This window comes from Oncorhynchus kisutch, linkage group LG4 (assembly GCF_002021735.2).
Source record: "Oncorhynchus kisutch isolate 150728-3 linkage group LG4, Okis_V2, whole genome shotgun sequence".
In the NCBI taxonomy this organism is placed as follows: Eukaryota; Metazoa; Chordata; class Actinopteri; order Salmoniformes; family Salmonidae; genus Oncorhynchus; species Oncorhynchus kisutch.
The window spans coordinates 23,313,493-23,335,899 of NC_034177.2; the positions used below are offsets into that span (position 1 = coordinate 23,313,493).

The window sequence follows — 22,407 nt, forward strand, 5'->3', positions numbered from 1 at the left end:
GCGATTGCGAGTCAACTGTGGATCTGTTGGGGCGGTATGTGAATTGGAGTGGGATCAGGGTATCTGGGAAAAGGATGTTGATGTGAGCCATGACCAGCTTTTCAAAGTATTTTATGGCTATCGATGTGAGTCCTATGGGGCAATAGTAATTTAGACAGGTTACCTTGGCATTCTTGGGCACAGGGACTATGGGGGTCTACTTGAAACATTTAGGTATTACACACTGGGTCAGGGAGAGGTTGAAAATGTGAGTGAAGACACTTGCCAGCTGGTCAGCACATGCTCTGAGTACGCCTCCGGGTAATCCGTCTGGCCCTGCGGCCTTGTGAATGTCAACCTGTTCAAAGGTCTTGCACACAGTCATCTGGAACAGCTGGTGCTCTCATGCATGGTTCAGTGTTGCTTACCTCAAAGCGAGCATAGAAGGCATTTAGCTCATCTGGTAGGCTCGCGTCACTGGGCAGCCCGTGGGTGTGTTTCCCTTTGTAATCTGTAATAGTTTTCAAGCCCTGCCACATTCGACGAGTGTCAGAGCCAGTGTAGTAGGATTCGATCTTAGCCTTGTATTGACACTTTGCCTTTTTATTTTATTTTATTTCACCTTTATTTAACCAGGTAGGCTAGTTGAGAACAAGTTCTCATTTGCAACTGCGACCTGGCCAAGATAAAGCATAGCAGTGTGAACAGACAACACAGAGTTACACATGGAGTAAACAATTAACAAGTCAATAACACAGTAGAAAAAAGAAAAGAAAAAAATAGTCTATATACATTGTGTGCAAAAGGCATGAGGAGGTAGGCGAATAATTACAATTTTACAGATTAACACTGGAGTGATAAATGATCAGATGGTCATGTACAGGTAGAGATATAGGTGTGCAAAAGAGCAGAAAAGTAAATAAATAAAAACAGTATGGGGATGAGGTAGGTAAAAATGGGTGGGCTATTTACCGATAGACTATGTACAGCTGCAGCGATCGGTTAGCTGCTCAGATAGCAGATGTTTGAAGTTGGTGAGGGAGATAAAAGTCTCCAACTTCAGCGATTTTTGCAATTCGTTCCAGTCACAGGCAGCAGAGAACTGGAACGAAAGGCAGCCAAATGAGGTGTTGGCTTTCGGGATGATCAGTGAGATACACCTGCTGGAGCGCGTGCTACGGGTGGGTGTTGCCATCGTGACCAGTGAACTGAGATAAGGCGGAGCTTTACCTAGCATGGACTTGTAGATGACCTGGAGCCAGTGGGTCTGGCGATGAATATGTAGCGAGGGCCAGCCGACTAGAGCATACAGGTCGCAGTGGTGGGTGGTTTAAGGTGCTTTAGTGACAAAACGGATGACACTGTGATAAACTGCATCCAGTTTGCTGAGCAGGGTGTTGGAAGCTATTTTGTAGATAACATCGCCGAAGTCTAGGATCGGTAGGATAGTCAGTTTTACTAGGGTAAGTTTGGCGGCGTGAGTGAAGGAGGCTTTGTTGCGGAATAGAAAGCCGACTCTAGATTTGATTTTAGATTGGAGATGTTTGATATGAGTCTGGAAGGAGAGTTTACAGTCTAGCCAGACACCTAGGTACTTATAGATGTCCACATATTCAAGGTCGGAACCATTTGGACAATTTGGTTTTACTAGCGTTTAAGAGCAGTTGGAGGCCACGGAAGGAGTGTTGTATGGCATTGAAGCTCGTTGGGAGGTTAGAAAGCACAGTGTCCAAGGACGGGCCGGAAGTATACAGAATGGTGTCGTCTGCGTAGAGGTGGATCAGGGAATCGCCCGCAGCAAGAGCAACATCATTGATATATACAGAGAAAAGAGTCGGCCCGAGAATTGAACCCTGTGGCACCCCCATAGAGACTGCCAGAGGACCGGACAGCATGCCCTCCGATTTGACACACTGAACTCTGTCTGCAAAGTAGTTGGTAAACCAGGCAAGGCAGTCATCAGAAAAACCGAGGCTACTGAGTCTGCCGATAAGAATATGGTGATTGACAGAGTCGAAAGCCTTGGCAAGGTCGATGAAGACGGCTGCACAGTACTGTCTTTTATCGATGGCGGTTATGATATCGTGTAGTACCTTGAGCGTGGCTGAGGTGCACCCGTGACCGGCTCGGAAACCAGATTGCACAGCGAAGAAGGTACGGTGGGATTCGAGATGGTCAGTCACCTGTTTGTTGACTTGGCTTTCGAAGACCTTAGATAGGCAGGGCAGGATGGATTTAGGTCTGTAACAGTTTGGGTCCAGGGTGTCTCCCCCTTTGAAGAGGGGGATGACTGCGGCAGCTTTCCAATCTTTGGGGATCTCAGACGATATGAAAGAGAGGTTGAACAGGCTGGTGATAGGGGTGATAGGCCTGTTTGATGGTTCATCAGAGGACATAGCGGTATTTCTTATAAGCGTCCGGATAAGTGTCCCGCTCCTTAAAAGCGGCAGTTCTAGCCTTTAGTTCAGTGCGGATGTTGCCTGTAATCCATGATTTCTGGTTGGGATATGTACGTACTGTCACTGTGGGGACAACATCGTTGATGCACTTATTAAGGAAGCTAGTGACTGATGTGGTAAACTTTTCAAGGGTGAATCCCAGAACATATTCCAGTCTGTGCTAGCGATACAGTCCTGTAGCTTAGCATCCGCTTCTTCGGACCACTTCCACTGGTACATCCTGTTTGAGTTTTTGCTTGTATGCAAGAATCATGAGGATAGCATTATGGTCAGATTTGCCAAATGGAGGGCGATCTTTGTATGCATTTCTATGTGTGGAGTGAAGATGATTTAGAGTTTTTTTCACCTCTAGTTTCACAGGTGACATGTGTCACACCAGTCTTCACTTGGCTCCCCCTCCTGTCCAGCTCTGGCCTTCTAGCTGCTGCTGAACCAACTGCTGGTAAACGCCCTTCACTCATCATCCCCGGACTTGTCTCGTCATCATCACACACTCCTGGTTCCAATCCCCACTCTATCACAGTGTATATATACTCCCTCTGCCTTTTGTCTTTGTTGGTCATTGCAAATGTTACTTGTTTTCCTGAGAGGAATCTCTCCTACTATTTCCCGAGTACTTAATATTTTGCACTTTGGGTTCACCCTGTGCCTTTCTTCATCTAAATCGAGGTTAGTGATCGCTGTTCTGATGTCCAAAAGCTATTTTGGTCATAGGAAACATTGGCAGAAACATTATGTACAAAATATTTGATCAGTGCAAAAAAGCACACAAAATAGCAGAATTGGTCAGGAAAGGAGAACATGACCTTGTCATGACCTTGTCACTATGACCTTGTCACTATGACCTTGTCACCTTCACCTTGTCATAACATAGAGATGATTAACTCAGCATCCTCTTCATCTGTATCTTTCAATAATGTCTTAACTTTGGATGTTAAAATGTAAATCATTTAAGTTAGGTATGTCAATGTCAATCATGTCAAACTAATGTGCATTACATTATTATTATTACAGTATTAAGAGTGTTTATGGAAGATTACCTAACATAATGATTCAACAGAACTCTGGTAAATAATATCTAATAAACAGATTTACCAGTCTCTATCTATTACCATATAATTCTCTTACATAATGATTAAATATGTTTTTATGCACAGACCAGCGATGGAGTGGTGAAAAGGCTAAGGCATGCAAATAGAAAAGCAATCTCTGCTCTTCAGGGCTGCAAAAGAGAGAGGAGAGAGGCTTGGATGTTATGCTGCCTCTGTCTCTTTAAAAATAGGAGCATGCATGTGAGGGGGAGGGGGTGTTGGCTGCATTGGAACAGTCCTCCTCTAATGAGCAGATTTGAGAGACACCAGAGAGAGAGAGAGAGAGAAAGAGAGAGAGAGAGACCCAACCATAAGGAGAGAAGTGGGGAATAAGACAACAACCGAAAAGGCAGATAGTGATATATAAAAATTAAGAGCATGGCGCATTAAGAGGAGGAAAAGCAGAGATAAATCTGGATTTCTCACCAGAAAGGGAACAAGAATAAAAGCATCAGCATCGCTCAACCACTTAAGGACGTGGATGAAAAAAGAGAGAGGGAAAGGGAAAAGAAAGGAGGAAAATAATCAGATCACTTGTTTTTTTTTCATGGTCCGTGTGCACACTTGCTGTTGGTGAGAGTGTACGTATGTGTGTGTGCATATGGGAAGAGACTGCATTGCTGTTCACTAGCAGAGGCATCAGGAGAGAAACAAGCTGAATCCCTCTTTTTTTCTTTCTCTCTCTCTCTATTTCTGTATTGCACTGTGCGGCAGGAGCATGTTGGGTGGGTTGGGTACAGACGACAAGCTGAGCCAGCCAGAAGAGATGGATCTGTAAAGCTGAAAATGGTGTCGGATCTGGCCAGCGGCTGACTGTTAGCTGTGTTACCTGGGGTTTCTAGGTGGAGCCTGGTGGTGCTCAGCTGCCAGGGAGCGCTAAAGAGCGGCTGGGAGAGTGCCGGCGGTGGGGCCCTGTGTGGAGGGAGGGGGAAAGAACCCAAAACCTGGAGAAGGAGGGTTTTCTGCATTTGTGTCAGCAGGGAAGTCACATGGCTGGCATAGGCCTTTTCCCATTTGTGAGCTGCGGCTGTAGGAGATTGGACTGGGAGTGACAGTGAACCACAGCTCCAGGATAATGGTCTGAAGAGGCTCCCGCTGCTCCGGCCTCACAGGAGGGACCCTACACTCTGGGGGCTATTTTTATTTTTCTTCTTTAAGTCAACCCAGGGGATTTGTATGTGTGTCTTCCTCCCCCTCACACCTCATCATCACCAACTCTGACCCCAACTGTGTTTTTTCTTTTTTTGAGATTTGGGGGATTTGCCAAAACCTATTTCATGCATGTCCACTGGGGGCAGGTTCAACTTTGATGATGGGGGGTCATACTGTGGCGGGTGGCAGGAAGGCAAAGCCCACGGCCATGGCATCTGCACTGGGCCGAAGGGCCAAGGCGAGTACTCAGGGTCCTGGAGCCATGGTTTTGAGGTGGTGGGGGTGTACACCTGGCCCAGTGGGAACACCTACCAGGGCACCTGGGCGCAGGGCAAGCGCCATGGGATTGGGGTTGAGAACAAGGGCAAGTGGGTGTACAAGGGGGAGTGGACAAGTGGATTTAAGGGACGCTACGGCCTCAGGGAGAGCACCGGCACCAGCGGGAAGTATGAGGGAACCTGGAACAATGGTCTTCAGGATGGATACGGTACGGAGACCTACTCTGATGGAGGTAAGACCCAGACTCAGACTGAGTCATGTTATGGCTGAGTAGTACAATCTGTGTAAGGCATCAACATATGGATGCCTTACACACACACACACACACACACACACACACACAAAATTGAACTGTCACCTGCTTCATTATTCTCCTGTTACTCAGAAACTAAGCTCTCTTTCTCCGTCCATCTGTCATTTAAGTAAGCAGTTCCGCTGCTCGAGCTGCAATGGGAGATACATTTAGAGGCCCAAACTAAGGCCATCCGGACTCTGCATGCAGTCAGAGAGAGAGGAAGAAATATTCCAGATTACCTGTACAGCCATGAATAGGAAATAAGCAGTCAGGGTGAAGTTCCCATAACCAGACAGAGAAACTCATGGTAAACCTGGCTGGGCAACCTGGTCTCAGAGCATTTTGTATCCTTCTGTACGTAAATCCCAGACGTTCCATTTAATATGATATGTTACGTTTCATATGGTATGTATTCATTTGTTTATGTCCATCACCCATTTCATATGCTATGTTACAAATTATAATGCTAAAGTTGTCTCAAAGAACTCAAAATCTTTGAGTTGCTCAACTTTCGCATTATACACCACCTATCCACCGCAACCAACAAACCTACTTTCATTTTTTTTAACCATACCAAGTGTAACATATCATACTAATTTGTTGGTCTCAGTGGAAAAGGAGGGCTCAACAGTTCCCCATTAACATCGACGGGACTGAAGTGGAGGAGTCGAGAGTTTCAAGTTCCTTGGTGTCCACATCACCGACAAACTTTCATGGTTCAAACATACCAAGACAGTCATGAAGAGAACACAACAACACCTTTCCCCCCCAGGAGACTGAAAAGATTTGGCATGGGTACCCATATCCTCAAAAAGTTCTACAGCTGCACCATCGAGAGCATCCTGACCGGTTGCATCACCGCCTGGTATGGCAACTGCTAGGCATTTGACTGTAAGTCGCTACAGAGGGTAGTACGGCCCAGTACATCACTGGGGCCAAGCTTCCTGACATCCAGGACCTATATACTAGGCGGTCAGAGGAAGGCCCAAAAAATTGTCAAAGACTCCAGTCACCCAAGTCACAGACTCTGCTACCATATGGCAAGTGGTACTGGAGTGCCAAGTCTAGGACCAAACTTCTCCTTAACAGCTTCTACCATCAAGTCATAAGACTGCTGAACAATTAATCCTCCCTGACTATTTACATTGACCCCTCCCCCCCCATTTGTTTTTACACGGATGCTACTTGCTGTTTATTATCAATGCATAGTCACTTTACAAATTACCTCGACTAACCTGTACCCCCGCACATTTACTCAGTACTGGTACTCCCTGTATATAGCTTCGTTATTGTTATGTACATTTATTGTGTTACTGTTTGATTGATACATTTTTCTTAACTTTAATTTATTTAGTAAATATTTTATTAACTATATTTATTTAACTGCATTGTTGGTTAAGGGCTCGTAAGTAAACATTTCATGTTAAGGTTGTTATATTTGAGGCATGTGACAAATACAATTTGATTTGATATACGTTTACTATGTTACGGCTAGTCTATGAGACCAGGCTGGGCTGGGAGAGATCTAGTTCTAAGGCCATAAATGATGACAGTGATGAGAGCCTGGAAGTCCTTACTATACCCCAAATACACACATACTCTCTCCTAAGGTGGATTCCAGGTCCATCCAGATATATTCATCAAAACATTTCATATCACAAAACAAAGGTACTAAAACAATCACACAGTTAAAGGACATAACTGTCTATAGAATAGTTTGAATTATTCTGGTGAAACCTCCTGGTGCAACACCATTGTTAAGCTTATATAACTCTCTAGCACCTTACACAATCATGCACCCAACCAGCAGCCCACCCAACACTGGCTGAACGAGGAGAGAGAGCAGGCTAATGGGGACAGAATATGCAGAACAGATATGATACAGTACTATATCCACAATGATAACAGTTACAGTATCCACTCTGAAGAGAGCACTAGGCCTGTGAGGCTTTGTTATAATGAAATGAGTATGAGATGTAATAGAGAGAAATGGATTTGGAGAAGATAAACTGGTAGATAAAGATGTATGAGAATGAGGAATAGTCGATTATTGTCGTATGAGAGACACTCAGATACTTGATATCTACAGTCAGTATTCATTATGTAACACTTCACTGTGTCTATAAATCAGTCAGTGTCTTTAAAAGACACCAGTATGTATACTCCTCGTGTCTGTAAGCTACAGCATGTTTTGCCAAACAACAACATTAATCAGCTGATTACAGCATCCATCATCGTAAATAAGAAATAGTCTTGCATTATACCCCCCGATCTGTGATCACACATGTTGCATAACCTCCTTATCAAACCACAACTGAAAGGAGCAAAAGGATCTATGCTCTGAGCAGTTGTTATTCTGTCTCCCTCGTGCCTCACTGCCTCTTGTCTCTGTACAGTAAGTTGCTGTGGAAACGCACAGACACGCAGCAAGTCAGCGTGTCACAGGGGACTCAGTGTTCCTTGCTCTGATTGGCTGGTTGATTTTGCTAATGGGGTTTACTTATTTGGGCACTAATCTGGCTGCTTAATCACAATCACAGTAGACAGCGACAGAGAGGAGGGAGGAGTCAAAGCTACAGAGAGGTTAAAGTAGCATTGTCTTTCCAATGTCTTACCCCTCAGATGGAGTCAGACATTCTATACTGCCAATGGCCATGGAATAAGGGACCCATCCAAGGTATCTATGGAGAACACTTCAACAGTCTGTGTTAATAATTGTCATGTAGCTAATTTACAAGTGTTTCTGATGGTTGTTGACGCTCCATTGTACACCATCAGTCACATGATAATGATCAAAGTGATTGCTGATTATCACACACTATGTGATTGGGAGTAAAACACACTCACAAAACTGAAAGCTACAGGAAACTGCCCTGACAGTTGTCTATCTGGATATGAGTCAACCTGTTCAACCTTACAGTACGGTTGCATTTACAGTGCCTTGCGAAAGTATTCGGCCCCCTTGAACTGTGCGACCTTTTGCCACATTTCAGGCTTCAAACATAAAGATATAAAACTGTATTTTTTTGTGAAGAATCAACAACAAGTGGGACACAATCATGAAGTGGAACGACATTTATTGGATATTTCAAACTTTTTTAACAAATCAAAAACTGAACAATTGGGCGTGCAAAATTATTCAGCCCCCTTAAGTTAATACTTTATAGCGCCACCTTTTGCTGCAATTACAGCTGTAAGTCGCTTGGGGTATGTCTCTATCAGTTTTGCACATCGAGAGACTGACATTTTTTCCCATTCCTCCTTGCAAAACAGCTCAGTGAGGTTGGATGGAGAGCATTTGTGAACAGCAGTTTTCAGTTCTTTCCACAGATTCTCGATTGGATTCAGGTCTGGACTTTGACTTGGCCATTCTAACACCTGGATATGTTTATTTTTGAACCATTCCATTGTAGATTTTGCTTTATGTTTTGGATCATTGTCTTGTTGGAAGACAAATCTCCGTCCCAGTCTCAGGTCTTTTGCAGACTCCATCAGGTTTTCTTCCAGAATGGTCCTGTATTTGGCTCCATCCATCTTCCCATCAATTTGAACCATCTTCCCTGTCCCTGCTGAAGAAAAGCAGGCCCAAACCATGATGCTGCCACCACCATGTTTGACAGTGGGGATGATGTGTTCAGGGTGATGAGCTGTGTTGCGTTTACGCAAAACATAACGTTTTGCATTGTTGCCAAAAAGTTCAATTTTGGTTTCATCTGACCTTCTTCCACATGTTTGGTGTGTCTCCCAGGTGGCTTGTGGCAAACTTTAAACAACACTTTTTATGGATATCTTTAAGAAATGGCTTTCTTCATGCCACTCTTCCATAAAGGCCAGATTTGTGCAATATAAGACTGATTGTTGTCCTATGGACAGAGTCTCCCACCTCAGCTGTAGATCTCTGCAGTTCATCCAGAGTGATCATGGGCCTTTTGGCTGCATCTCTGATCAGTCTTCTCCTTGTATGAGCTGAAAGTTTAGAGAGACGGCCAGGTCTTGGTAGATTAGCAGTGGTCTGATACTCCTTCCATTTCAATATTATCGCTTGCACAGTGCTCTTTGGGATGTTTAAAGCTTGGGAAATCTTTTTGTATCCAAATCCGGCTTTAAACTTCTTCACAACAGTATCTCGGACCTGCCTGGTGTGTTCCTTGTTCTTCATGATGCTCTCTGCGCTTTTAACGGACCTCTGAGACTATCACAGTGCAGGTGCATTTATACGGAGACTTGATTACACACAGGTGGATTGTATTTATCATCATTAGTCATTTAGGTCAACATTGGATCATTCAGAGATCCTCACTGAACTTCTGGAGAGAGTTTGCTGCACTGAAAGTAAAGGGGCTGAATAATTTTGCACGCCCAATTTTTCAGTTTTTGATTTGTTAAAAAAGTTTGAAATATCCAATAAATGTCGTTCCACTTCATGATTGTGTCCCACTTGTTGTTGATTCTTCACAAAAAAATACAGTTTTATATCTTTATGTTTGAAGCCTGAAATGTGGCAAAAGATCGCAAAGTTCAAGGGGGCCGAATACTTTCGCAAGGCACTGTATAATGTGATCCCTGACCTACATACCAACATGGTTGTTAAGAAGTGGTTTGAACCATGTAGAGATGTGGAGGGGTCTACGGTTTGTAGATCGTCAGCTGCTTTATGTTGTTATATCATCCTGCATGGTGTGTTATCACAGTTATTAAAGAACATATCTTGTTGCTGTTGAACCAGATTATGTTATGAGGCCAAATAAATAGCATGCTCAGTTATTCAAAATTTTGAGCACGATGTAAATCAATTTTGTGATGTACAGGGCAATTTTGGGAGAATTAGCGTTCAAATGATAAATCAATAGTCTGATGTTTCTATGTGTTAATAATCCTTAAATGGAAAAATCTAAGACAGGGGCACACCATCACCTCTCTGTGACAGAAAAAGCTCAAAACCAAATCCCGGATAACATCCGTAGTCGATTTAAGCTTACTGAGAGATTTAGCTTTTAACTGCAGCTCATTTTGAATGTTGATGTTTTTGCAACAGTTTTGCTAGCTGTATTCTGTTCTGGATTGCAGTCTGTCCGTGTCTGTTCTAGCCAGAAACCACTTTATGTCACAAAAACTTTTCCCAACTCTTTCCCTGGCTGCCACTACTCTTGCTCAACTAAAACTGTAATCTGTCTGATCTAAATGTTTTAAGTGACTTCAACAACAAAACGAGGTAAATTGGTCAAACATTTTGTAATTTAGAAATGGATCTATATATAATACAATTAAGTTATCTCTATAAACTTTATATATATATATATATATATATATATATATACACTATATATGCGAAAGTATGTAGACACCCCAACAAATTAGTGGATTCGCTATTTCAGCCACACCCGTTGCTGATAGGTGTTTAAAATCGAGCACACAACCATGCACTCTCCATAGACAAACATAGGCAGTAGAACCATTAAGTGGCATCTTTCCAACAAGTCAGTTCGTCAAATTTTTGCCCCGATCAACTGTAAGTGCTGTAATTGTGAAGAGGAAACATCTAGGAGCCACAACTGCTCAGTGGTAGGCCACATAATCTCACAGAACGGGTCTACCGAGTGCTGAGGCGCATAGCACGTAAAAATTGCCTATCCTCGGTTGCAACACCCACTCCAGAGTTCCAAACTGCCTCTGGAAGCTACGTCAGCACAATAACTTTTTTTCGGGAGCTTCATGAAAATAGTTTCTAGTGGTGTAAAGCTTGCCGCCATTGGATTCCTGAGCAGTGGAAACGCGTTTTCTGGAGTGATAAATCACGCTTCACCACCTGGCAGTCCGACAGACTAATCTGGGTTTAGCGGATGCCAGGACAACTGTAAAGTTTGGTGGAGGAGGAATAATGGTCTGTGGCTGTTTTTCATGGTTAGACCTATGCACCATAGTTCCAGTGAAGGGCAAACTTAACGCTACAGGATTCAATTACATTCTAGATGATTCTGTGCTTCCAATTTTGTGGCAACAGTTTGGGGAAGGCGCTTTCCTGTTTCAGCATGACAATGCCCCCATGCATAAAGCAAGGTCCATACAGAAATGGTTTGTCGAGATCGGTGTGGAAGAACTTGACTGGCCTGCACATAGCCCTGACCTCAACCCTTTCGAACACCTTTGGGATCAATTGGAACGCAGACGGCGAGCCAGGTCTGATCGCCCAACATCAGTGCCTGACCTCACTAATGCTCTTGTGGCTGAATGGAAGCAAGTCCCAGCAGCAATGTTCCAACATCTAGTGGAAAGCCTTCCCAGAAGAGTGGAGGCCATTATAGCAGCAAAGGGGGGACCAACTCCATATTAATGCCCATGATTTTGGAATGAGATGTTCAACAAGCAGGTGTCCACATACTTCTGGTCATATAGTGTACAATTAGGAGAGCCTAAAGATAAATAATCCACGTGTTTAGAGAGAATTTGAAATCAGTTTTTAATAAAGCAGTCAAATTTAAGGTGTGTGTTGCAAGTCAATGGTACCTAAATTAGCATTTTCCAAATCATGTCCAAATCATCTATAAGTAACTTCATTGAGTTAAACAGGCCGTTTTAAGATACATTAGGATGATGAAAAGAGGGACCTTACATAAAAACCCCATAATAGTGGGGATATTAATAGTGAGATGTGTAATGCCATTTTGTTTCAATATTTATACATTTAATTAAAATAATAAAATCATTTTTTTAAATACAAAAAAATATACCTGATTAGATGGGCAAAATGCCCAATTTCTATTTTCCTTCATAGTTTGTTTGCCTAAGCATTACCATCAGCAGATTTGTTATATATATATATATATATATATATATATATATATATATATATATATATATATATATATATATATATATTTCACTTTCTCTGTCTGTCTCTCTCACTCTCTCTCTCACACACAAACATACAAGTCTGAAGTGCAAGTACTGACTTTGTAAAATATGAATAATTCATGAAAGAGACAATCCAAACACACTTTCTGCCATCCTTCTCAATTTCCTCTGTCATGAATTTAACTCACAATGCGGCCTATAATATAAAAATGAGATTCATCATTTGATTACAGATTTAGTAGGCCTAAACTTTGAAAAAGACGCGCCATCTCTGTTGGAGTGAATATACAACAGACAAGTTTAACCTAGAAACAGAAGAACACATAACTATCATGAATTCAGACAGGGGGTTGGTTGGCGCGTGATCTAATCAGAGTTTCTCTGATGTTTCCGCGTCTTTGATCTTTCCACGTTTAACCATTTCCATGCTGTCCCCTGTACTGCTGTTGCAAAACCCATCTCGCAGCCCTTCGGCGGAAAACCTCCACCGGATTCGTTTTAACATCTGAGTTGCATAGTCCATAGAAAACCAATACGCAAATAAACGACAGAGGATTATTGTAGTCAGGCTACATGCATCACATACTAGGCCGAATCTGAACGCCGGCAGCATGTGACACGTTGTGAATTAAAATATATTTTCAGAATCCTAGATGTTTTCATAGCTGTGGGGAAATTGAATAATATGCTTGACTCACTGATTATTAACACGACTGAGAGATGCCTCCACGACGCGGAGTTTTCTACCACAGCCTAATTAACTGATGAAACTAGCGTCGATCTGAATTGAAATAGGCTTTCCGACTTCCTGGTAGAGCTGTAAGGGCACATACAAGCGTGGGAAACTGTTCAGGCAAACCAATGATGAATGTGCATCCATCCACCCCCACAGAGAGAATGCTATCATTTCAGCACCTTGGAGAGCTCCAATGACAATAGGCCTACACTTTGGGTCACGATGCAGCGTATTAAAACATTCCTAAAGTCTATAAGGCTACACAAGGATGACACAACTCAAGTAAGCATATAATATGTTTTGCTTGATGTGGAATGATTCATGGCATGTGTAATGACAGGATTTGTATGTCAATGTCAAAATTAAGCCAGAAGGAAAATGTCACTGACATTTCAGGAGCACTTGATACTTTGAATTCAATTAACACATATTTGTTAAAAGTATATTCAGGTAGACTACTGCATTTTTCTCTGCTAGATGTGGCATTGTATTTATTTTGCCTCATAATTAATGTTCATGTGTGCAAACTTGCATCAGTCATTAGCCTAGCTATGCTTTACTAATGGCTGTAGTGAGATACAAGTAATGGTGAGATGATGATCCCATGGCTATGTCAATGGATTGCCAAAGAATCAGAGTTTACTTTCGCTGCTCTCTCATGGGAGAGAGACGTCCCTTCTCAACTCTTTTAAAGCTTCACCTCCTTCACTGAGAAATGTTCTGCTGCAGCAGGTCGGGGACACACCAGTCTATATTTGTATTGTTAGTCTTTTTTTTGTGTGGGGAGGGGGGGGGGGGGGGGGGGGGGGGGGGGGGGTACACACAAGTCTTTCATTATGATCTGATTCTAGCTAATGTGTCTGCAAACTATAATAACAACTTAATATGCTGTGGTCTGATCCAAAATGGACCTAATCAAACTGTCAAGAGAGGATAAGTCACTTCTCTGTGTATATGGACTCTGTTGAAACCAGACATAACCCAAGTTATTTCAGTCTGGACCTTATTTCATCTGTGTCGCAAAAGCTAACAATTAAAAACAAAAATCAGACAGAAGAAGCACTCATACTTCCTCCCTCCCTCTCTCTCTCTGTCTCTGGAGTGTCTGTGCTGGGATCAATTAAATCAAATCAAATCAAGAGCTGGAAAACAGGAAGTGATCCTAGATAGATAGATGTGCCAGAGCAATGCTGGAAGGCCCTAGCTAATTCTCATTTTCTCTCTCTCTCTCTATTTCTCTATTTCTCTCTCTATCTTTCTCTCTCTTTCTCTCTCTTTCTCTCTCTCTGTCTATGGGAATATCAGTGTAATCCTATCAGTTGAGGCCTGTGTTTGATCCATCATAAGGCACACAGCTGTTGACTGATAGGATCGGGCGGGTGTGCCCAGATGTCGGCCAGCTGTCTCTGTGACGGTCAGACGTATGTGGAACGGGGGGAGGTATGACAATGATTAATACCTCCACATGAGAGATATGTTAGAGCTTGGTCTTAGTCTTGCCCTCTCCCTCTTTCTCTCTTCTCTGTCTACCTATTTCACTCTCCCCCCGCACACACTCAAACGCACAGAAATATTCAATGCCCACCCAGACTGCCAGGCCTGTTTTGAAGAGTAGTAGGTTTCAGTACTGTGGTAGCAGCAGTAGAAGTAGCATCAGTAGCAGCAGTAGAAGTAGCAGCAGTAGAAGTAGCAGCAGTAGAAGTAGCAGCAGCAGCAGTAGCAACAGTAGAAGTAGAAGCAGTAGCAGCAGTTGAAGTAGCAGCAGCAGTAGAAGTAGCAGCAGTAGAAGTAGCAGAAGTAGCAGCAGTAGAAGTAGCAGCAGTAGAAGTAGCAGCAGTAGCAGCAGTAGAAGTAGCAGCAGTAGGAGTAGCAGCAGTATCAGCAGTAGAAGTAGCAGCAGTAGAGGTAGCAGCAGTAGAAGTAGCAGCAGTAGGAGTAGCAGCAGTAGGAGTAGCAGCAGTAGAAGTAGTAGCAGTAGCAGCAGCAGCAGCAGCAGTAGAAGTAGCAGCAGCAGTGTGTTGCTGTGGGGGTGGGGATATCCCACACTCTCTCTGCTGTTGCCTCATTGAGCCATCCAACCTTATGCATTTCCCTGACACGCCAGCCCAAAGATAGCAATGAAGGCAGAGAGGAAAGGGGAGAGTGTATGTGTGTGTGTGTGTGTGTGTGTGCATCCTTATATGGACCTACACAGATGTAGGATCTAAATTTGATCCAGTTTGCTACAGCAGGAAAATAATCATGCAGCAAGAGGAAATATGAATTATTATGAGGATTATAATTCATGGACATTTTTGTAGGGGTTGATACATTTTTTATAAGGGAAAAATCAAGTCCGAAATGTCAATGTGAAAACTACAAACTTTAGAAGCCTTTTAAAACCTCAAATACACTACAAGTTTTCGGTACAGTTCTCCTGCAACAGGGTGATCCAATTAAGATCCTACATCTGTATGTGTGCTGATTCCACACTTAAGCAGCAAATTCTAGAAAGCTTGCTGCGATGAATCACAGAGCAGAAGAGCTGTTACATCAGAGGGTTTGCTCAGTCATTGGCAGCATGGAAAGGACGGAATATAGATAAGATAGATGAATACTTGTACATAGATGGATCCTATAGATCGGGCAATTAGTCCAGCAGTCCTCACAAGGATAGTAAAACACAGAAACATTTTGTCTGTCCCCACAAAGAAAAACGCTATTTTAGGCTTAGTGTTTAGGTTTAGGGTTAGGGTTACAATTAGGGTTAGTGTTACAATTAGGATTAGGGGTTAGGGGTTAGAGTTAAGAGATAGGGTTAGATTTGGGGTTAGGTTTGGGGTTAAGGTTAGGGTTAGGGAAAATATGATTTTGAATGGGAATCAATTATTTGGTCCCCACAAGGATTGTGTCTGTCTGTGTGTGTGTGTGTGTGTGTGTGTGTGTGTGTGTGTGCGTGCGTGCCTGCGTGCGTGCGTGCGTGCGTGTGTGTGTGTGTGTGTGTGTGTGTGTGCGTGCGTGCGTGCGTGCATGTGAGAGAGAGATAGAGAGAGAGATGCAGTGAATTGTCCTAGATTTCAGCACTACAGAGATATCCAACAGATGGACCTATACTGGAATGGGAAATAGAGAAAAAGAGAGTAAAAATCCTGTGACATCTTTAAAATATAAACTACTAAGGCAGTGTACTGAACAAGTATTGGACCTATTCACAGACAAAATAGACTTAGAGTGTAGTTCACAATAGGAAACAATGCTACCTATCCCTATAGATATGTCATGTATTGCATCAGGCTGAAAATCGGGCTGAAAACCTTTGACATAATATAGCACCACTGAATTGAATTATGGAATCCAGTGCCCAGTGGAGCCTCACCTTTGACCCTAGCCAGTCAGGGTCAGTCCTTTGATACGCTGTTCAGGCACCTAATGTCCATTTGCTACCTCTATATAGGAGCACACTGAGACATGATCAATCAGAGAGGTTGGCAGACGACATGATGACCAGCTGCCATACTGGACATTTCAGGGAAAAGAACATGACATTATTTTGTTGGCAATATGACCCCTAAATAACAGTGCTGACAGTTAACGGGATGGATATAGTGATAGATAACGGGATGGACATGTTGATAGATGTTATGAGTGCTCTTCACTTACTATCTCGCCACAGTTTCCCTCATACATATATTGATGACTGGGATACAGCCTGGGATGCAGTATTTTTTCTTGATATCCTTAGTATAGTAGTGTTGGTACTGGCGGTATTAGTAGTGGTAGTAGTAGTAGTATGTTTGGTTGTTGTTATTATGGTAATACTGCATGGTTTAGTCCCTAATTGAAGCACTTGAACTTAGTGTCTCAGGTAAGATGCAGACAATGCTGGAGGGGAAGAGTGTGTGTTCAGGCAGCGAGTATTACTGTAGTAGGCTGTATTGTCATCAGCTGAGTCCCGACACAGACAAAGAGGCATTTACATATGCTAGACTCTGCAGTATGTTCATTAGCGCCCTTAGGCACATATCTCTATCTCTAGTGTTGTTGTTGTATTGTGAAATATAAAAATGAATAATTTATTGATATGCTGTTATATCATATTGGTATGCATTGTGACCTTTGTCTCTCTCTTTGCAGGTACGTACCAGGGCCAGTGGCTGGGGGGGATGCGACAGGGATACGGCCTGCGGCAGAGTGTGCCGTACGGCATGGCAGCCGTCATCCGCTCTCCGCTGCGTACCTCCATAAACTCCTTGCGCTCGGAGCACAGTAACGGGATGGCTCTGCTCCCGGACCGGGCCGGCGTGGCGTGCGTGGGTGGGATGGCCTCTGCTGGCAGTCCGGCCGTGTCGCGGGGGGGCTTCGTGCTCACGGCACCCAGCGAGGCAGAGCTGCTGAAGGGCAAGAAGAAGGGTCTGTTCCGAGGTCGCTCGATCCTCAGTGGACTCAAACTGAGGAAGTCCGAGTCCAGGAGCTCTCTAGCCAGCCAGCGCTCCAAGCAGAGCTCGTTCCGCAGCGAGGCTGGCATGAGCACGGTCAGCTCAGTCAACTCCACCATCAGCCTGGGAGAAGGCGAGGCCGAATTGGCTGCTGCCGAGGATGATGTGGACGCCACGGCAACAGAGACCTACTGCGGTGAGTGGAAGAACGACAAGCGCACAGGCTTTGGCGTGAGCCGGCGCTCGGACGGCCTGCACTATGAGGGGGAGTGGGTGGGAAACAAGCGGCACGGGTACGGCTGCACTACCTTCCCTGACGGGACCAAGGAGGAGGGCAAGTACAAGCAGAATGTCCTGGTGAGCGGCAAGAGAAAGAACCTGATCCCCCTCAGAGCCAGTAAGATCAGAGAGAAGGTGGACCGGGCTGTGGACGCGGCCGAGAAGGCTGCAGACATCGCCAAGCAGAAGGCTGAGATCGCCATGTCCAGGTAAGCCCCAGCAACAGGACCATGTGGCCTTCTTTGTAGGCCTTACTAGGAGTAGGAGTAGGGCCTTATTATAAACTGGGTGGTTCAAGCCCTGAATACTCATTGGCTGATTGTATATCAGATTGTATACCATGGGTATGACAAAACATTTATTTTTACTTCTCTAATTATGTTGGTAACCAGTTTATAATAGCAATAAGGCACCTCAGGGGTTTGTGATATATGGCCAATATACCACGGCTAATGGCTGTATGCAGGCACTCCGTGTTGCATTGTGCTTAAGAACAGCCCTTAGCCGTGGTATATTGGCCATATACCATACCCCTTCGTGCTTTATTGCTTAATGATAGCAGTCTGTGTATAGGAGGCTGGCAGAGGGTCATCTTTGGGTCTGGCTTGATGGATAGAGGGCTTATAGTACCTCCAAATAGCAATTACTAGGGTTTAGTTTGCAGTGGAAAACTGTGACTGTTGGACATAAGCCTTCGGTGTACCAAACTCAAAAATTACTATCACCAAAAGTGACAACGATGACACATCAAAGGATGTGATTGTGACTCGCTCATGATCAGTAGTGTTCGTGTGGGCTATAAGCAAATACAAAATAAAAAATAATATGCCATATACCAACTTTTGTTTCAGTGGGCATTGCGTATATTCACTTTTAATTGCCATTGATGTGTATCAAAGTAGTGTAGTGGAGGTATACTATACACCGTATCAATTATGTAGCACAATAGAGAAATCATGCACAAAGTGGCCTACAACATCGCAAAGCACAAATATATTGACATGCACGCAACATAGCTTAGTTTCACCAGAATATAATCTCAAGAGCAAGCAGCTCTCAACTCATTGTTTGCCTGCAACCTGTAATCAGTAACATAGTAAAAATAAAACCAGGACACTGAAAATAGTATTTAAAAAAAATATATAATCATTCTTATTTTTTTTAACCTTTATTTAACTAGGCAAGTCATTTAAGAACATATTCTTATTTACAATGACGGCCTACCCCGGCCAAACCCAGACGATACCGGGCCAATTGTGCGCCACCCTATGGGACTCCCAATCACAGCCGGATGTGATACAGCCTGGATTCAAACCAGGGACTACAGTGACACCTCTTGCACTGAGCTGCAGTGCCCTAGACCGCTGCGTCACTCAGGAGTATGATCTGTTACGTTTGGTATGGTATATAATATGTATTAATTTGTGGATGTCCCTCATCCATTTCATATGATATGTTACGAATTACAATTTATATGATATGTTACGAATTACAATTTATATGATATGTTACGAATTACAATTTATATGATATGTTACGAATTACAATTTATATGATATGTTACGAATTACAATTTATATGATATGTTACGAATTACAATTTATATGATATGTTACGAATTACAATTTATATGATATGTTACGAATTACAATTTATATGATATGTTACGAATTACAATTCATATGATATGTTATGAATTTCAATTCATACAATATGTTAGGAATTTGCAATGTTACAAATTCCAATTTGTTGGGGCTAACATTAGCTAGATGGCTAGGTGGCTAACATTAGCTAGGCTGGGGTTAAGGTTAAGGGTTAAGGTTTTGGTTAAGGTTAGGGTTAAGGTTAGCTAACATGTAAGTAGCTAAAAAGTAGCTAAAAAGTAGTAAGTAGTTGCAAAGATGCTAATTAGCTAAAATGCTAGAGTTGTCTGTGATGAGTTTCGAACACGCAACCTTTGGGACATTCGCGTGATTGCCTGATATCATGAAGATTTGTATCGGGAGGTCATTTGTTTAGCAAACTCTGCTATCACATGTAGCTTACACTGTAGGCCTACATTGTACAGTAGCATACAGAAACACCATTAGCCAAAAACATAGAGCCACTAGAAAGACAGCAGTCTCACACGGCATGATGTTAAAGGACAAGAAGCTCATTCACTCAGACATAATAAGCCAGTAGGTCCCAATCATAAGAATACAAAAACACAACCATTAGGCTAAGCATTTCTCAATCAAATTGTATAACTATTACTTTTCATCATGTTCACCACACAAAGTAACCAGCGATCAATCTAAAGTTTAAATGCAACAATGTTTCACACACATACTGTAAGTTATTTTCAGAGACAGCTAACAACAGCAAGCGAGCTGCAATAAAAAAACACTGTTCCATTCACCAGACAATGATCATTTGAAACATAACTTCTTGTTGAAAGTTCATCTTGAAAAGGGTGAAGCCAGAGTAACAATTTAGCAACAACATCCTCTTCGATAACACATGCTGCAGCTGCTACACACTTTTAACAAGCTTACAACAAAAGCTAGCTAGGTAAACCGTGGGAAAACTACTGCTCGCTATTTTGCAGTGACCTGTCCGCCTTCAAGAAGCTGGAAGTTTCCATACGTTTTTGTAAGAACCGTCCCACCCAAGTCAAAATGTGATTGGTTGATTCCACTGTTACCCCTAAATTATACCCAAATACAGTTGAATGGCAGATGCCTTCTATCTAGCTTCTGAGGGCCTAGCCAATGGCTGACATAGCTAGCTAGATTTATCTCCCCAGAGACCAACAAAGAAAAATCCTGATAGTTTTTTTGTTTGTTTCAGTGTTAACCCTTTCCTTTCCAAAACCACCTGAAGAGTTTCAGTCAGAATATCCTTGAGAAGGATAATATAATCAGAATACCATTGAAATATTATTGAAAAGATTAAATAGAAATTCAACGTGTGTATATTTTAAGTGTATAAGTGTATATTTAAAAATGACAACAACTATTTTATAAATTCTTAGGTCTTCTCTGAAGGTTTAGAAGGCCCTCACGGTTCCCCACTGTTAGTTTGTGTATCCCCTTCTGGACTGAGGAACTGAAAGAATGCAACATTGACCTACATTAGTTATAAACTAGGGTTGAATTACATAGCTGGTTGCTCTTGGATATCACACATGCATGTGGACCTCTGCATCGCCCATTATACTGAGTTCCTCTTCCTGACCAAACCAGACTGGGGTCTGAATGAGGCTGGTATGGATTGTTTAAACACGTTGCCCGGAACCTTGATGGGTCTATATTGATGGGTGAGCAGTAGAGGCAATCAATGATGTGGGTATACACGGTCATGGTGTCATGGCTATGAACTATTACATCATTATTTGAAAACATGTATGCATTTGTTCATATGTGTGTGTGGGTGTGACGTGTGTGTGTGCGTGCGTGCATGCACATGTGTATGTGTGTCCGTGCATAAGTGCATGTGTGTATGTGTTTTTGTGGTTGACAGAGAGAGATAAAGAGAAAGCCCAATTAGGCCATAAGCTATGATAACAGAATACCTGTGTGATCTGCCTGTTTCTTGACTTTCTTTTGCACTCCTGTGTTGGGCCGTTGAAGCCTTCTCCTGGAGGGAGGTGGGAGAAAGGCATGACGGGAGATAGAGAAAGAAAGAGAGAGAATATCAGAGATACAGAGAGAAAGAGAGAGAGCAGAGGCAGGGAGTGATATCTGCATTGGCGGACAGCCTGAGAGAGACAAGGGAGGCTGAACTGGAGGCTGGCCGCCACACACACACACACACACACACACACACACAATTTGCACATAAATATATGTGCATGCAAACAAATGTTCAAACACCCACGCTTACAACCTTCACACCCAGCACACTCTTCCAAGATCTCCAAAGTCTTAACTATGCATATCGATTCATTATTATATCATAGGATGCAACCCCAAAGGCTATTACTCTAAAAACGATGGACTTAAGTCTTGTTTTACATAGCTATGTTACGTTTTGTGGGCATCTGTACACTTTCATGTGTGTGTCTGTGTCTGTGTTTCTACACATACATACAGTATATGCAAGGGTATGCATTTGCTATATTTGGTTCTAAAACTCAAATCCTATTTAAGCTCATCAAACTCTTCCAGGCACACTGGCTACAGCTAAGTACCTACACAGGGCGACAGGTAGCCTGGCTGTTAAGAGCACTGGGTCAGTTACCGGAAGGTGGTTTGAATCCACAAGACGACTAGGTGACAAATCTGACGATGGGCCCTTGAGAAAGGCACTTAACCCTAATCGCTCCTGTAAGTTTCTCTGGATAAGAGCGTCTGCATATATTTCTTTTTTTAAATATAGTAATAGGGCACACTGGCTACAGCTAACTACCTACACAGGGACACTCATTATAGATGAGGGCATCTACACCTCGATGCAGCAGGATAATACATTTATCTCAACCCATGTCAGCTGATTCAGTGTGGCACGGCTGTAGCACAGAGAGAGGAAAGGATGAGAGCAGGGGTATGGGGGTATCATTTTGTATTCAGGAACAATAGCAGCCACTGCTTGACTTTAAAGCTGTCATAAAATACAGTAAGGAGAATGTGGGTAACATACTTCTGTCTGTGAGGACAGGGCTGCACATTTCCAGGAACACCGTGTGAGAAGAGATTGACCTCAACCGTTCTATGCTAAACATTTGAATTGCCTCTAGAGCAGTTCTCTGATGCAAACAGTACACAGGCTAACCCAGATATTATGAGAGGAAAGGTATTTTCCTTGTAGAACTCCAAGACAAAGGTTACTCTTCGAGGTAAGATACCAAGAAATAATGCATAGTCACAGAACAATATAGGTAAATAAC

The 22,407-nt window shown here is 42.9% G+C and overlaps 1 protein-coding gene across 2 annotated transcripts in view; it reads left to right on the plus strand.

The window, feature by feature from the left end:
* The first annotated feature begins 3,799 nt into the window (after positions 1-3,799).
* The window catches only part of LOC109889249 (junctophilin-3-like), a 35,539-nt gene continuing 16,931 nt past the window's right edge, over positions 3,800-22,407 (plus strand). For both annotated transcript variants that reach the window (XM_020480551.2, XM_031822679.1), the window contains exons 1-2: positions 3,800-5,192; positions 16,957-17,746. In XM_020480551.2, coding sequence (XP_020336140.1) covers positions 4,811-5,192; positions 16,957-17,746 — 1,172 coding nt within the window. In that variant the 5' untranslated portion in view covers positions 3,800-4,810. The remainder of the gene's footprint in view (positions 5,193-16,956; positions 17,747-22,407) is intronic.